This window comes from Condylura cristata, unplaced genomic scaffold, assembly GCF_000260355.1.
Source record: "Condylura cristata isolate star-nosed mole 26May11 unplaced genomic scaffold, ConCri1.0 scaffold00032, whole genome shotgun sequence".
Classification (NCBI taxonomy): Eukaryota; Metazoa; Chordata; class Mammalia; order Eulipotyphla; family Talpidae; genus Condylura; species Condylura cristata.
In genome coordinates this window covers 17,054,028-17,070,710 of record NW_004567133.1, presented here as the reverse complement: position 1 = coordinate 17,070,710, position 16,683 = coordinate 17,054,028, and the positions used below count along the sequence as shown (strand labels likewise).

At 48.1% G+C, this 16,683-nt stretch overlaps 1 protein-coding gene and 1 long non-coding RNA gene across 13 annotated transcripts in view; one reads left to right on the top strand and one right to left on the bottom strand.

The window, feature by feature from the left end:
- RBFOX1 (RNA binding protein, fox-1 homolog (C. elegans) 1) overlaps positions 1-3,136 on the top strand; it is a 1,380,973-nt gene extending 1,377,837 nt beyond the window's left edge. For 7 of the 12 annotated variants that reach the window (XM_012731792.1, XM_012731783.1, XM_012731782.1 and 4 more), the window contains one exon: positions 63-288. In XM_012731792.1, coding sequence (XP_012587246.1) covers positions 63-210 — 148 coding nt within the window. In that variant the 3' untranslated portion in view covers positions 211-288. Of the gene's footprint in view, positions 1-62; positions 289-1,230 lie in introns of those variants that run through there. The other 5 variants (XM_012731793.1, XM_012731784.1, XM_004692141.2 and 2 more) reach the window with 3 other exon arrangements.
- A 3,716-nt stretch (positions 3,137-6,852) lies between these two features.
- LOC105854258 overlaps positions 6,853-16,683 on the bottom strand; it is a 25,478-nt gene continuing 15,647 nt past the window's right edge. The window contains exon 3 of the long non-coding RNA XR_001145955.1: positions 6,853-7,559. This is a non-coding gene — a long non-coding RNA (uncharacterized LOC105854258). The remainder of the gene's footprint in view (positions 7,560-16,683) is intronic.

The following is a 16,683-nucleotide window of genomic DNA, read 5'->3' as shown; positions in this document are numbered from 1 at the left end:
AGTGTCAATGCAGAACTTTTTTTTTTTCTTTTTTTTCCCTCCCTGGCTGCTCATTCACATAGCCCCAAGGTTCCAGCCCCAGCACAGACTTCAGAGGAGCTAAGCCGCACACTTCCAGGCCTCTGCTGTCAGGCAGCTGAGAATCTGACTGCCTCTCCTCCCCTATTACAATTCATGTTCAAAGTCATAGTCGCCCAGGAAAGAAAATAGACAGAGGGGCACACTTTGTGTGTGCCTAGTACATAAAGAATTAGAAGGAATCAGCTGGGTTTGGGGGTTGTCTTTTGTTTTTTGGGGGGGGCTGGGTTTTTGTTTGGGGAGGGGTGGGGGAGGGCCAAAATGGGAGGTGAGGGTGGGGTGAATTTGCCTGTACTTGTTCAAACTTCTATGCACTAAATCTCTTGAGTACAGTAAGACGTGCCCATCACACGAGAGCGTATGCAATCATTACAAAGCTTTTGGCATGCAGATTTCTGCTTGGGATCAAAAAGATAAGCCCTTACCCTAAAAAAAAAAATAATAATAATAATAACAAATAACTCCCCCTAGGCATTCATTTGAATCGCCAATACTTTTAGGCAAGGGAAATAGTTCAGTGCCACCCGCTAGCCACCTAAAGTCCTGGCCAGGCCATTCACTGCAGCTTGGCCCTAGAAATTCAGCCATGATCTGGAAACCTATTATTTTGCACAAGTTCAATTACATCAAGCAATTCATCTGTACAACCCCCCTCTCCGAGCAAACTCCATGCAGATTGTCAAGCCAAGTCAAGTAGATACTGATTTAAATTCTCTTCCTGATTGTTCATCCAACAGCCTAGCCCACTGGAGGCCCGTGGGGGTAGGAGAGTTGAGTTCCTACCTTCACTCAGTTGTCCGAATCCTACCTTTTGAGCGTAGATTTCCCCAACCGAACATAATATTCCTGAGTCACACAAGCCAATAAAGCGATACAATGCAAATCCTTCCATTGCCCAGTCCCGACCAGGGGCCGTGCGGCCAGTGGGACTGGCCACCAGACTTGGCTGGCAGGGCCTCTCCCTGGGAGGACTCTTCAGGGAGGGCAGGTCCACCCTAGCTTTCATTCTCCAAGAATGGCCGGGGATGGGAAGGGAGTGCCTCCATTTTGTTTGTTTTCGAGTGTCTATTTTTCACATTAGTCTTTTTTGATGATCCACGTGTTGCAAAAGGAAAATGTAAAAAACACACCCCTCAAATTGCTTTGTTTCAGAATGCTTTTGCACCCTTGACTGATGCCAAGACTAGGAGCCATGCTGATGATGTGGGTCTCGTTCTTTCTTCATTGCAGGCTAGTATATACCGAGGGGGATACAACCGTTTCGCTCCATACTAAATGACAAAACCATAAAAACCTTCCAATGTGGGGAGAAAGGAAGCTTTCCGAGGCCTGGGTATTGCAATACATGCAGTAGTGCATCATTTTAGCAACTCTAAAAAAATAAAAAGTCAAAAGAGGAAAAAAATTACATTTTTTATCTTATACCTCAGATATTTTGTTCTGTGTATTTTAATATTGTGGGTCTTTAATTTCTGAAGGTTCCGTAGTTTGGTCGCTGGCTGTAGGAGTTTCTGTGGTTGACCTAGAGAGATGCTAGATATGAATAAAAACTGGTTTAGGGCCATATCCAGAGTGCTATATCCTGTAAATGAATTCTATATGCTGAATATTAAGCTACTGGGGTTATCAGCTGTTGGGAAAGAGTGTAAGTGACTGCAGTAGTCATTTCTTTCTGCATCTGCATTATTTTATTTTATGAAAGGGGAAGGGTGGGAGGGACGAAGGGGATTGGGACTGGGGTTTGGCTGAAAGCAAAACAAATTAGTAACTGATGAATCTAAACGACCCGCTGCACCAACGATCCCGTATCACCGGTTCTGAGTTACTCATTGTCAGTTCAAGCCAAAGGTGACGTGGGCAAGAAGGGGTGGGGTGGGAGGGGTTAGCAGCGCAGGTGAACCTGAGTTAAAGGAAACTGTGCAAACCCACCCTCAACACTGTCCTGCCGGCAGCCTCTGCTTCTCAACCAGCCGGTAGTTATTCAGGCCAAACCCGCTAGTTAGACCATCCACAAGCATTCTTTTTATATTTCTTCCAGTCTAACAAATGATTGATATCATTGCTGACTTTTATATTATGGGAGGGAAAAAAAAATAACATTAATAAAAAGGTGATAAAAAGCACTGTTTCTATTTTTTTCTTTTTTTCCAAAAAAAGAAAGTAATAAAAACTTAAATTCTTTGTACCAGTTAAAAAAAATGTATAAAATTTACATCTGTGCAGTGGAGTTGTTAAGTTCTAGAAACAGTCTAGGAAGCTTTAGTTTTAGCCTAGTTACAACAATTGTTAGAGACAGACGTATAATTTTTATGGAATTACATGATAATCATATTCGGATTTCTAGAAGCATTTTACAAGTATTCCGATCGTTGATAGAGATAATCGTGGTGTTTTCATCAGCTTGGTACTTTTGACACCCGACTGTGTTATGTGAGCAATCTGCAATTTTTCAGTCCGTGAGAACTGCCCTCCACTCTTCCCCAAGCCCGAGGATTATGTCCACCCAGTATCTTTAGTTCTGTCTCCAAGGCCCAGGACACTTGTCAGAAGGAAGCAAAAAAAAAAAAAAAAAAAACTAGGTCCACCTCGTCACCCCAAGAACAAAGCCCCCCATCTCTGCAACAGGGCCAGAGTGACACAGCCGAAAAATTGCAGTTTGTCTGTATTTCTTCTGTTTGAGCTGTTTCCATGTTGTTCTGTTTCCAAGTTCACCTAAGTTGGGGTATCTGTCACGGGTCTTCCTGTTTTTGTATTTAAACCAACAGCAGCGAGCTGTCCCCCGAGTAGTTCTGCTGCCCTAGTTAACCCTTCATGTGGACGGTCTGGCCCGTCCAGCCCTCTAGCGAGTCACGGACTCACCCGCTGTGAACCTGCCGATCCGCTGTAACAACTCTGCTTTCAAACAAAACCCAACAAAACTTAAAAAAAAAAAAAAAGTGTTTGTGATCCAGCTTTCTCTTTTCATCCTATGTGCATGCAGTAACACCGGTTGGATATTAAACCATCAATAAAGTCTCACAAGATTTGAAAACAAAGTTTCTGTAGCTTCGCTATCCAAGACAGATGGTTGTTACCTTGAAAAGAGAGAAAGGGGGGGAACGGATTAGCAGCCCAGAGTGAACCCTCACCCGAGTGCTCTGTTCACCCTATGAGTCCGGGTGGGACGGGAGGGCCAGGGGGGCGGGTTGATGGCTTCGCTAGGGAGTCTGGGGACCCCACCCGGCGTCCTGCCATGACCTGGGGTGTCTGGGTGATGAAGTGCTGTGGCGTCCTACCTGGGAAGGGAGGAAGGAGCAGGGGCCCAGGGAGAACCCCCGAGGTCTCCCCCGGCCCCCGATTTCAAAATCCAGAATTTGCATTGTCTTTGGAATCACAAACATAGAATCCTTACTGTGTTGGTTCAAGTAAAATTAATTTGCAGTTTTGATTTTCATTGATGAGCTGTACTTTCCCCCATGACTGTATGTAGTTTTAATAAAATCATGTAAAGCAAGTGGGTGCCAACTGATGTTGCAGAATCTTCCGTCCTGGCTGTTCTCCGAGATGCCAATAAGTCATTTTCCAATGTATGTCAGAGATGTAAACAGACATTTTGGATTTTTTTAAACAGTATTTATTTGGAATGTTTTCATTTATCTAATAACTATTGCTATTATGAATTATGGAAAAAAGATTACTATCATGTGTGCCATATAGTGACTTAACACACACATCACGCAATCTGCAAACCCAGAACATGTGTATATCTGTCTTTAGAAATTAGTGTTTATATCACTTACAGTGGTTTGTGAATAAAGAAAACTGGTTTGTAATATCAAAAAATAAAAGCTTAGTCTGAAAACGTACACTGAGTTGGTGTTCGAGTCCTTTTGCTTCTGTGGGGGTCCGGGGAGGGCGGGATCTTCCTCGCACAAGGCTGCGTTGTGGCCGCCAGGAGGCGTGAGCGAGGCCGCCCAGGTGAGTCGGAGGCTGCCTCCCCCCCCCTCCCCGCCACACAGGTGCCGCAGGTGTGTCTGGAGAGAACCCTGAGTGTTTCAGAGACACACACAAGGAAGCATAGCTGTGCCTGCGCTTGGAAACGCCAATCCTGGGTTGAAAATGAAGCAAACACTGTCTTATGTGAAACAAGTTCAAGTTATTCATGTGCTTTGGCAGCGTCGGATGATGATTAAAAAAGGCCACTGGGAGTGCGGGAGTTTGCGTTTCTCGCTCCCACGTTGAGCCATGAGTCCTGGCCAGGCTCTCGTGTTCCTTATTTCATTTAATTATTTAGCACTCCCATCTGGGTTGAATTATCTACCCCATTTAGCTATCTTAATGATATCTTAATTCTATCTCATTTAATTATCTTGATGCTCCTATCAACTTGGGAACATACTAAAGGTAAAAAATGTGAGGTCGGAAAGGGGAAATTCCGACTTGCGATCTGGCCTCTCCGTGGCCAGCTCCAAGCTGGCCCAGGGGCAGCCAAAGCCCGTGCCCGCGTCTCCGCACCTGTGTTCATGTGACAACATCACCGTGTTGGCACGAGAGGAAACCGGACCGCCGACGCGGTGAGTTTAGATCAGTCACTCTTAGGTTACAAGCCTGAGCAAGTTATAAGCCTGGATCAAGTAGCCAGGCCCTCGAGGGTGTCCTGAGGCTGTGGGGAACGTCCGCTCCTGGGCCATGCTCAGCTTCCAAGTTACGGACGAGGTCTTGGGCTGTTCCAAGGCACAGGCTGCCTTAGGGCGTCCGGGTGCGATTTCCACCGCATTGCCCAGCGACCCGTTCTCTGGACACCACGCACAGAGGAGCGGCAGGTAACAGTCCACCGCCGCTGTCCTAGAGACCGCAGCTCGTTTTGTGAACTGAGACGATCAAAACAAGGGTCACGTAATTTGCCCAGAGTGATGCCCCGCGAGGGCTGGGGCACATTCCCCTGAAGTCGGTGCGGCCCTGAGCACAGGCTATCCACACCCGGAAATCTGCTCCAAGATGTGGCGGGGTGGGGTTAAAACCCTTGAGGAGCCCCGCAGCGCTGAGCAGAGGACTCAGCTCCCAGAAGTCTGGGTGGGGGATGCAGACTTCGCAGACCTCTGCTCTCCAGAAGCTGGGCGCTGGGCAGAGCCCCCTAGAGGCCCGTGAGGGTTACTGATCTTTCCCTGGACAATACCTGGGAGGTAGACTCTTCCCACCTATTCTCTTAGTTAAACCGTGAAATGCTCTCTGTGTTAAACAAATAAAATAAAATAAAATAAAAACAAGCATGGCGGATCCTGTCCACTTAGCTTAGAACACAGTTTTTGGCACAAGCCCCCGATAACCTCGAGCATTTAGGACACCTTTAGGAGGCTGATTCCATCACCTGGGAAGTGGCCATTTTGAGAGCCCTTGACTCCGACCTGCACACGCACAGCCACACTCAGGTGCGCACGCGCACACTCACTTGCAAAGCTCTTTGCTGCTGGGTTGTGCACCTGCGCACGCTCCAGAGTCTTCCTCTCAGAGGAGCTGGTGAACTTGTAGAACATGCAGGTTCCAGAGCAAACCAGCCTTTGGCCCTCCAGGGCACCGGAGCTCCCTGGGAGTGTCCCTTGTTGATTCTCCCTGCACACAGCGCCTCCTGGTGGCAGGAGGACGGTGGGTGTGCTGTGTGCTAACTAGTCTGAATCCTCATAACCTGTGGGCTTTTCACCCATAAAGTCAAGAACTGGGACTGAAAAAAAAAAAAAAAAAAGACTCATAAGAAAGAGGTAAGTCGTTTATATTGGATAAGCACAGAGGCTGACTGCTACGTTCTTGTCTTCTATTCATCGGTCTCCCACATGTGCGAGCAGATGCACTCACAAATATATATATTTGGGAGATTTGTATGTAAATTCACATGGTGTCGTCTTTTCTAGAAGACATAAAAATTCTCATTGTGCATTCACTTAGGCTTCAACCTGATGATGCTAGATAGAGTCCGCACCTGCAAAATCTCTCAACCCTGGGGAAAGCCAGGGTCTGTCATTTGCTGCCTGAGGGGTGGAGACTTGAAAACTTAGGGGTTGGAAGGGAGCAGCTGGCCTCTGGGGGCTAGGAAGAATCTCCTGTGAGAGCCCAGTGTTACTTCCTAGAGCTTTTCCAATCACCCTTGGGGAAAACTAAGGCCCAGCGGCAACAAAAGTGTATCTGTATGGCCCAGATAACAAAGCAGCTTCATCACAGAAACCTGACTTGGAGGACAGAAATCACCAGCATCTCAAGGGGAAATCTCTGGATGGCCAGGTGGTATGGTGATGGAAACACCAAGGATGCCTTCAAAACTCAGTGGCATTTCCCAGGGGAACCAATGTAGAGAATAGAGAACTGGGTAGAGAATAGAACTAATAATAAAGGTAACAAGACTAACACCTTGACCCTGCCAGACTCTGTCCAGACACATATATTCCGTCCACAGCCTTATGTGCACACAACTTCCTGAAACAGACTCAGGTAGAGAGGCATTTACAAAGAGAACCTCTCTGTACTTCAGATTCTTCTGCAAAACGCAGGTGGTAACAGCACACACCTCATCAGCTTCTTAAATTATTTTTATAGTTTTTATTTATTTATGTGTACAGAACTGGGGTACAAGCCAGAGGTAGAAGGGTGGTGAGAGGCTTCACCAGAGACAGAGTAGGGAGCAGAACAGGCAGATGGATGAAGTCCATTGGTGAGGGGAGCAGCAGGGAGACTGGAGAGGTCTGCTGCACTGGGGATCGAACTCGCATGGAAGCTGCTGAGGCCAGCTTTGCAGTGCTACGCTTCAATCTACTGCACCACTAGGGAGGGCGTATACCTCATCAGCTTTTTTTGAGAAAGAAATGTGTTACAACCTGTGAAGCTCTGAACCTGGCATGTAACATTTTTTAAATATTAAAGATTTCTATATCTGTAATTTACCTGTATTCACATACACTACAGTCCAATATATATTTCTTCAATATATTTCTTAAATATGTTCATATTACATGGTATATATATCAACAGTGTATAGAATGTGTATTTCTTATCTATATGATGTGTATTAACTAGCACGATTATACATGCATACCTATACAATTGCACATATCTAAAATCAATCTCTGAACACACACAGACACCAAATATTTTGGAATAGATAACATTCTGATGTATTAGCATAACTGCAGTACATTCACTGGAGGACCATAAAATAGATGCCAAGTTTTGTAAAACACTTAGCAGATGCTGCCAGCGTAAGAGCAGCAAGTGGGACTGGTCACTCCTCTCCTCCCCATCATTGTCATTTTATTTCCCCCCACCAAGGCACAGGGAGGTGCCATTTTCCAGTCTCTGCAAGGAAGCAGGAGCTCAAGTGAGCTGGGAGAACCCTGGATGTGAGACTGAGAGCGTGGAGCTGAGCTGAGCGCCCAGGCTGGCTGCAGATTCTGGCTGCTTCTGCTTCCCAGTCACTTGCATCTCACCTTCATGGCAGCCCAGGTGAGTCACGTGCCCTGCATCATGAAGTGCCAGTGTCAGAGCTAAGAGTCAGTCACCCAAAGACCCAGCTTCCACAACTCCTTGTCTGGTTCTTGTTCCAGGGTGGATGTCAGGCACCTGCTACCTGGGAGCCCAGGAGACTACCTCACATGGGAGCCGGTGACTGATGCCAGCTCTCTGCCCAGCTATAACGAGGCAAAAGCCCTTGAAAGCAGAATCCGGGCTTCAGCCCTTGTAAGAAGAATCCAGGCTGCAGAAAGGAAGGCAAAGAAGCACTACTGGTAGGAAATAGAAGGGCTGAGACCCCAGAAGTGGGTGATGGTGGAGCTGGGGGCTAGGGGAGGCAGGAGGGCTCAGCAGGCAAACGGATTAAACAGACAAAGGGCAACCTGCCTGAAAGCCAACAGCGAAGGGGAGAGGCGGGAACCAAACCCTCCCATCTGGAGAGTCAGGCTTCCTGTGTCCCCCAGGAAGTAGTGGGGCACTGAGCGGCCCGCCAGCAGCAAGGCAACTTAGATCTCACCCAACACTGGTAGGCTGGCAGTGCGTACCCCTTTATGGAACTGGGTTTCTGCAGGACACTGGAGGACAGCTGCCAGGTATCTGGCCAGCTGCTACCGCTTTATTTTTTGTTTTTCTGACCTGCACAACCAGGTGATGTATCTCCTTCTCTCCACTTTTTGTCAAAGCCCAGCTCGTCCCTCTTAAAGATGCGCGCCTGTGTGAGCACACATCTTGTGAGAAAAGGAGAGAAGAAGGAAACGCGAACCCATAAAACTTCCAACATTTCCAAAGTCCTGATAGGGAAATTGAAAATGTCTTATGTCCCAAAAGGTAGAAGAGAAACCTAAATCCTTCTTCCCTTTGGGAATTTTTCTATCACTTCAAAAAACAAACAAACGAAACAAAACAAAACAAAAACACAAGCAAAGTCTGGCGTAAATATTTTCTTGAATTCTTGGGTGATCATAAAGTATAATAGCAATTCTTTACATTGGCAATGAGGCTCTTGGCCCCTACGATGACAATAGAGTATTGTTAGATGCCACCAAAGACCCAGAGTAAGAATGGAAAAGCAGCTCATCCGTGGTCTTCCCGTTGGTTAAACAAATTCCAGATGGACCTGTATCTGGCCCTGTCTCTACCAGCTCCTGTCTTCTCCCAGCTGGGCCAGTTTAGGCAACTTAACTTGCCTCTGGGGTGAATTAAGCCCAAACTAGGGCTCAGTTTCAAGAGAGTGAAAGGTGCCATCAGCTTCTGGTGATCATTCAATCAGAGGGGCTTAGTTCAGAAAAAAATTACTCACCTTCCACTTGGAGACAAAAATGAAACCTTGTGTTGAGAAGTGACACTCGGATTTTTTAATAACAGGAAGGGGTTCCAAGTGAGGTTGAATTTGGGAAACCAAGAAGGCTCAGTCCTGCAAACTGCCTCCTACTTTGGAGTCTGTATATAGCCCACTGCAGCCTAGACCCTGGGAGGCAAACCTCTGGGTTTGAGGAGCCCTTCTGTGCTCTGGGTTTTACAAACCCTCTCTCTGTTGGGGGTCTGCAGACCCTGTCCACTGTGTTTGCAGGTCCTCACATTCATATCCCCAAGGGCACAGACAAAGTGCCCCAACTCTGCTGATGGGGTTGGACAACATCCTGCTGACCAAAAACTTTCCTCTGAAATTCTACCATTTAACTTCACCAATTCTGAAACTAACCCTCAGACATTTGGCGGCTGATGAAGATTCCTGTTCTGATCAATACCTCCCACTCATACTTTCCCCAGCAGAGACTTAGCACACAGAAGATGAAAGGGAGCTTCCGGCATTTTTTTCCCACTCTCAACGTGTGGTCCATGCACTGTCTGCATTAGAATCACCTAGAAAGCCTGTTAATCAGGCAGATCTTTGAGTGTCTCTGCAGACATTTGGAATTTGGGTCGTCGCACCTTTGAATCCAGGTAATAAGCCTGCAGCCTAAACTTTGAGAGGCCTTCTTAGATCTCGTCAGCGCGAGAGGATCTCAGTTTTGTCAGAACTCTCTTGATCTGTCAGCTGTTTTGCTTTCTGTTCAGCCCACATATATTTTTCTGTACTCGAAATTGACGCTTTCCATTCGCTGGGGTAGCTGCCATCTGTCCGCCTCCAGCCTATTTTGCGGCGACTTAGAAAACACAGCGAAAGAAAAGACACTTCCCACAGGGCCCAGGTAGCAAGAACCTAGGGAAAGTAAAGGAAGGAATTTGATTGGTCCTCCCTGGACCAATCACCGTGGCCGGAGGGATGGGCGGGCTGACGGCCAGGTGTATGTAGCACGTGGAGATTTCCATGCGCGACACAGGTGGCCCGAAGGCCTCTCTCCGGGGCACAGCAGTTCCACGACCTTGAATCCCCGCCCTAGATGACGTTGGCAGAATAAAGACTTCACCCAGCGCAGCTGAGAACACAGGACCACGTGGGCGCTCAGCCAGTGCTCGACGGTGATCAGCTGGTAAAATGGGGAAAGAAATACCCCAAGTCGGGCTCCAAAGCGTAGTTGAAATTTAATTTTCTCAACATAACCATGACCGCAGCCGTTCAGAGTAAGTGTTCTCTCCATCTGGGAAACTGCTAAGCTAATTTTTGAAACCTTGAAGCAATGAACACCGCAGCCACGGCCTCTTCTGAAATCCTCCTTTTTCAGGCCGGCTGCCTGCTGAGCTAATGACCCACTGACTGGTTTTGGGCTTTTGAAAGCTGAGTTCTAACATCAGACTTTCATCTCGGAGATAGCAGCCTGTCTCTAATGAATTTTTTATTTGTTTACTCATTGCTTCTCTGAGATATAAAAGGAGCACTCATCTTTTCAATATTAAAAATAAGACTCCAAGTCAGGGCCTAATCCAAAGGCAAACTGTCGCAATGTTGACACCCAAGTCTGCTCCACTTCGGGAGAAACCACGCTCTGAAACAGGAAGACAGGAACACGCCATCTGGAGGCGCCTCTCCTTTTTTTAAATCTTTTTTTGCGAGCAGAGACGTAAATTATTCATGTCAAACTGTGTACTGTACATCACGTGCGTTCCAGGAGCAAATCCCCCCGGCAGCTGCTGAGAACACAGCCCGAGTTGGGCTTTTTCTTTCCCCATTTTACCAGCTGATCGCCGCAGAGCACTGGCTGAGGGCCCGCGTGGTCCTGTGCTGAAGGAGCAAATGCTCCCCCTCGCCCCCCCCTCCTCAAGGGCGGCCCCAGACACTCCTGTGTCCCCTCTGCCCTCGAGCTGAGTCCGCCAAGGACTTGGGGGCACCCCAGGAGGAAGGACCAAGCTTGGGAGGTCGCGCCCGGATGACAGCTCACACCCTGGCTGCTGGGACGCAGCTATTTCAACTCCACACGCGTGTGGGGGCCCAAAATAATGGGGCGCAGCGGGAAGAGGCGCCGGGAGATGGCGCTGGCTGTAGGGATGGAGGCACATCAGTGAGGACGTGGGACCTGGGGGAAGAGGAGGCTGAGGAGCTTGCGCTCCTGGCTCAGATGATGGTTTCAGGGAAAGAGCGCGTGTGGTCAAGTCTGTAACCCACACTGTTGCCAGCTTAGCGGCTTTACTACCTTAGCCTCTGATCCCAACCACAACTTGACACATTCTACTGTCCTCACTTCATCCCAGGAGCAAACTGAGCTGTGTGACTGTAAGCGGCTTCCCCCTCATCACCAGGGCATGCGTGGGAGACCCAGCATTGACCACCTCATGTCTCAGAAGCCCAAATTTTGGCCTCGGACCTGTCCGTACATCTGCCGGATCCAAACCCAACTTGGCATAAGTTGTTCTAGCCGATCAATGCCAGGTGTACGCATTATAACTTATCCATAAATCCATACCTCAAACAGGGCGCACCATCTTATTCCAAGATGCCATTCTGAGTGAGCCACGTGTGAAATTATGTGTATTTGTGTATATTTGTGTAAAGGTGTGTGGCAGGATCCTGTGAAGAATCCATCCATGCCACCCCCAGGAAGCCCATCTTGTTCTTGGCTTGGTCAGAATAGACACCGCTGTTTATTACCACACTGTAGACATTTGTCGGAAAGATGACACCGACCAGAGACGTCCACAACAGTCGGGGAGATTCACAGCAACTGCGATAATTTGGGTGAACATTTACACAATGACAAGGGTCCGCGGTCTAGCTCATTGGACATCCTTCTTTCAGAGACTGCGGTGATGGACGGAAACGACTAGAACAAAGCTGTGGCTGAGTGGGGGGAGGAACAGAGAGGAGGAAGAGAGAGGCAGAGAGCGAGGGAGAAGCATGTTAAATTACCTGAGGATTTATATGTCTTATTGAATGCTATCTGTGTGAGCACGCAGGCTTTTGTTATCTCATTGATTTTCACAACTCCGTGAAGCACTTATTATCCCCTTTTACTGATAAGGAAACTGAAGTTCAAAGATAAAGTCCTGCAAGCAGGTCCCAGGACTGATCTGTGCAGAGCGAGGGTCCACGGCGGTCCTGGGGCTCCACCACCGGCTGAGTGCTCGTGGAGGACACCACACACGTGTCCCGCCCAGTGCGCCTTCTGTGGGTTCTGGCATCCACCTACACCAGAGACTTGGGGCACGTGTCCCTCAGCTCGGGACTGGAAACATGCTGCTGTGCGCTCCACTCGGAAGCGCCTCCCAGGACACGCCAGAGCGACAGGGCCTGGGAAGCGGAATGAGCCCTCCCAGACCCTCGGGCCCGCTGTCCCCACAGGCGCAGGTCCAGGGGCGGCGGGCGGACCTGGGGACACAGCCCCCCAGGAAGCGGCGTAGGCGGGGGCAGCTGCGGGGCTCCCTGTGTAAGCTCCGCCTTCAACAGCCCGCATGGCGTCGCCAGCAGGATGACTGGGCGGATCTGTTGTGGTCCCTGCTCTTCCTGCGCTGGCGAGCCCTCCCCCCATGCCTAAGTGGCAAGAGAAGGGGACACCTGAGCACGCTGGTCACCACCAGGCGGATGTCCTAATGGGAGCCCTTGGCTGATCCCACAGAAGCCTAGAATTGCCCGAACACCACGTGGTGACCGGCGGCTTATAAACTGAATCTGGGTCCAGGCTGTTGCCTTCAAGCCTCTGAGCAAGCGCTGACGGTGATCATTTTCTCTGCAAAGGACCGAGGGAAAACACTCCACTTGCAACTGAGGACAGTGGGTCAAGTATCAGACCCTGCTCCCTCCGGTTGTCCTGAGAAAGAGGAGTAGTTGTTTCCTCATCTGATGGAGAACAAAAGCTGCTACTTACCCCATGGAGGGGGCTGGGCGCAGACACCTAACAGGAATGAGACCATCTTACTCCCACTCAGAGGGCAAAGGGCAGGTTGAAAGTCTGAGGTGCAGCCTCGCTCTGCGATGTGTCTGTTTTTCTACGGACAAATTTCCAAACATAACAGGGGGTGGATGGGAGAGTATATATTTAATCTTTTATGGACAGCCGGGGGTCATTTCAGAAGTAATGTAGTCACATCTGTGTTTCTATGGAGAAGAGTTTGAGGCGCTGTGGGAGTGGAGACCAGAAGACATCACCTGAGCAGAGATCTGTCTCCGTGGCTCTCCATCTCTCCACCAGGTGCTCTCTTCCTTGAAAGCCCAGTGGAAGGTTCGGTTCCCAGCTCACACTCTACCTAATGGTGTCCTTAAGACCCCACGTCCATGCATGTTGTACAAAAACTCCAGCTAGATAACTTAAGTGCATTGCTTACTAACACACTAGTGATTGGAGTTACAACCTATGTATCTGTGGGATGGGTGCAGGAGGCAGATAAAAATATTCAATCCATAGCACATATGGCACACAGCAGCTTTATTCATTATGCCCCAGGCTAGAAACAGCCCACAAAGAATACATGCAGGACCCTCCTTGGTGGTTCAGCAGGTTAAAGTGCAGCACTGAGAAGCTAAAGCCACTTTAGCGTGAGTTCGATCCCACCCCGCAGGTGACACACATGGTGTGGCAGACCTCTCCTGACCCTCCCGCTGCTCCCCTCAGCAGTGTACTTCATCAGTTAGCCTGTTCTGCTCCCTGCTGTCTCTGGTGAATCCTCTCATCACCCCTGTACCCTGTACCTCTGGCCTGTACCCCAGTTCCGTGTGCATTAAAAAAATAAATAAATAAAAATAAAAGCAATGGACGGTCTGGCAGAGGAATATTACTTAGCAGTAAAAAAAAAAAGTACACACAGCTGGTCCAGAAATAAGGATGGTTCTCAAGCACAGTTGTTAAGTAAAAGAAGCCGGACACAGGAGAGGACAGACACACTGCCTGTTTCCTTTTATGCAAACCCGTGGTAATAGAAATGCAGTCAGTGGTCACTCTGGCGCAAGGGGAGTCTTTATGGAAAGATGAACATAGTTTACAGCTTTATAGGTGCATGTGTTGAACAGTTCTATGAATTGGCTAAGGCTGATCTGTATGATCTCAAACTGCATATAAATTATGCCTAAAGAAAAGATGTTGGTATGTATTTTAGATGCACTGATCACCTGTCATCAACCCTCAGATGAAGAAAGTGGAATTTCTGAGCATCAGTTCACAATACCAATTGCTTCTTCCAGATGAAGGTGTGGACAGGTGCGGTAACTCAGAGGTTCAGGATGCCATTCCTGGGATGGGGGGGTGGGAGAGGAACATCTTTCTGACTCTTTCCCTGTGAGCCCGGGCTGGGGGGAAGGCCACACCAATCCGTGAGGATTCTCGCTGGGATGCAACATACCCAAGCGCTCAAAGGGCGCTCAGTTCATACCCAAGTTCACAAAGAGATCAAAGAAAATTCACATCCCTTGTGTGCTATGGGTCTTCCTTCAGTCTTCCAAGCTTTGGAAGCTCCTGGGGGTACTCAGTTTCTCCCCTTTGTCAAGTGATCATAGAGAAGAATCAGAGAGGAGAACAACCAACATTTTTTTTTAACCCATCACAGGATGGGGGTGGGGAGCACAGAGGGTAGAAGACTGAGAACTGTATTCACCCCCCCCCCAAGATGACTTATTTGCTCTAAGCATGCGCCATGAAAAATATAGTGCCATTTCCCTATATTCGTCATAAAACACACTTGCCCAAAATGACGCAGCCCATTAAGTAAGGATATTTCTCAGTAGATTTGTTATATTAAAAAGGCACCGTGTCTGCTATGTTAATCAACTCTGTTGTACTAAGAGTCCACATAGATTAATTAGGTGTATTATTCGCCAGAAAGAATGTGATGTATATACAAAACACTCACTCACACACACACACACACACACACTCACAGAACCTTCTAACAACGGAAGGGTGTAAATTACTGGAAGTCCTCTCTCCCAGAGCCAAAGAAATGCTTTTTTAGTTCCTGGCTACATGATTTTAAACAGACCTGAATGAAATGATCCCTTCACAGCTGGGCCAACACGTCTGCAAATAATTCACAATGACATGCTTGTGTCGCTGGGTCTAGCGGCCCTTTAAGTGCCTGGTGCCGGGTGAACATTTGCTTAGATCTTAGCTTTAGCCTGGGATTGTAGAAATGAGTCTGTCACCTGCCCTCACGATCTCTCAAAGAAAAATAGAAAATGAATGTCCTAAATGAAATCTTTGTGTGCGCCAGCCCCCCAGCGTATCTGGGGCAAATAGTCAAGATAGGAGTTTAAAAACCTGCAAGAGTGAGAGCAAAGGTCACTAATCACTCCCTGCTCCTTCCTCCTTCTAAAAATAATGAGCAGGTAGCTGAATGGCAGAGTCTTTGTTAGCTGCCCCCCGTACTCAAAGCAAGGACAGACAGCTCTGCATGTGCTGTTAGAAAGTTGGTAGCTAGCTTCTGGGGTGCTGCCTTAACACCCCAGTTCTCAGTCATGTGGGTGGCCTCCAGACCTCCCAAGGATGGCGTTCCAGAACCATCTCACACTCTCTGTGCCCACTCCCACCCCCACTCCAGATTTCACAGCCTGTTTACAGGATCTGCTTCTCTGAGAGAAACATCATTCCAGCCACTTCCAGATACAGCTGGCCCTGCTTGCTTGTTGGAAAAAATAGTGTGTTTCTGTGTTTGAGAACATGTGCATTTGGAGCAAGACAGAGAGCAGCCATAATGAGTGTAGGCCCCTATGGGGGTTGGGGGGTTTCTCAGGGCCTCGGGTGCTCTTTCATAGAAAGATGAGAATGGGTATGGCGTCAGTGGCCCAGGAAGGCTTACCCTTGATGCTTATGAAGGTATAAACTGTTTGGCGTAGCAGTGCTAAGCATTCCACAAATGATTAAGAAATAAATAAGAAGAGAATTGCGCAAAACGTAAGTATCCATGCACGCCAGACAGGCAAAACATAGAAACTAGAAATTATCAATACTGGTGCTTAAAGGGATGACTGGTCTGTGACAAAGTCAGGTCAAGTTGAACCCCATTCTGTCACTTGGGGATTGCCATGCTGTGAGATCGGGGGCCAGTTCCGTCTGAGCCTCAGCTTCCTTGTGTGCAAGACGGGCGCAAGCTGACAGCCACAGGCATCAGCTAGGCATCCGGTACTTATCAGAGAGGAAAAACGGACCATATGGAGGAGCCTCCGCTGACCTCAGGGAAGACCAGACTTCTGGCCCGTCCCTCGCCACACCAGCCTTAGCATGCACGAGACAGCATGGCCTTCTGACAGACTTTGCTGAAGAAACCATCGACACATCAATAGAAAGCAGAGCAAGATGCAGAATTAAAGAGGAACATTTCTGGAATTGGGCAGGCGTGAAGGGGTCATGAAATCAGTCTTGCTCTCTGTGACCACGTTATAAGAGTTTGAAGTCGTTTCTGCCGATAATAGTAGCTCGTTCTTGAAAGTCAAATAAGCACTAATAGGTCTATATGCATAGCACATGCAAATACTATGAGTGGTGATCCAGGAAAGAGCAAATTTTGGAAGCAAAATAAGTCCTTAAATAGTCCATTTCAGCATGCAATTCTGTATAGAGCCTACTCTTGCTAGGAGGTCCAAATGTTACATTATTCAAATGGGACTCACTAATGTTCACTTGTGTATTCCAGGGCTTAAATATTCATTTTAGACTGCAAAAGTCTAAAACAAAATATAAGAAGAGAGACAGAGAGGGAGGGAGGAGGGAGGGAGCAGGAAGGAGGGAGAGAGAGGAAGGAAGGAGGGAGGGGGAAGGGAGGTGGGGAAAG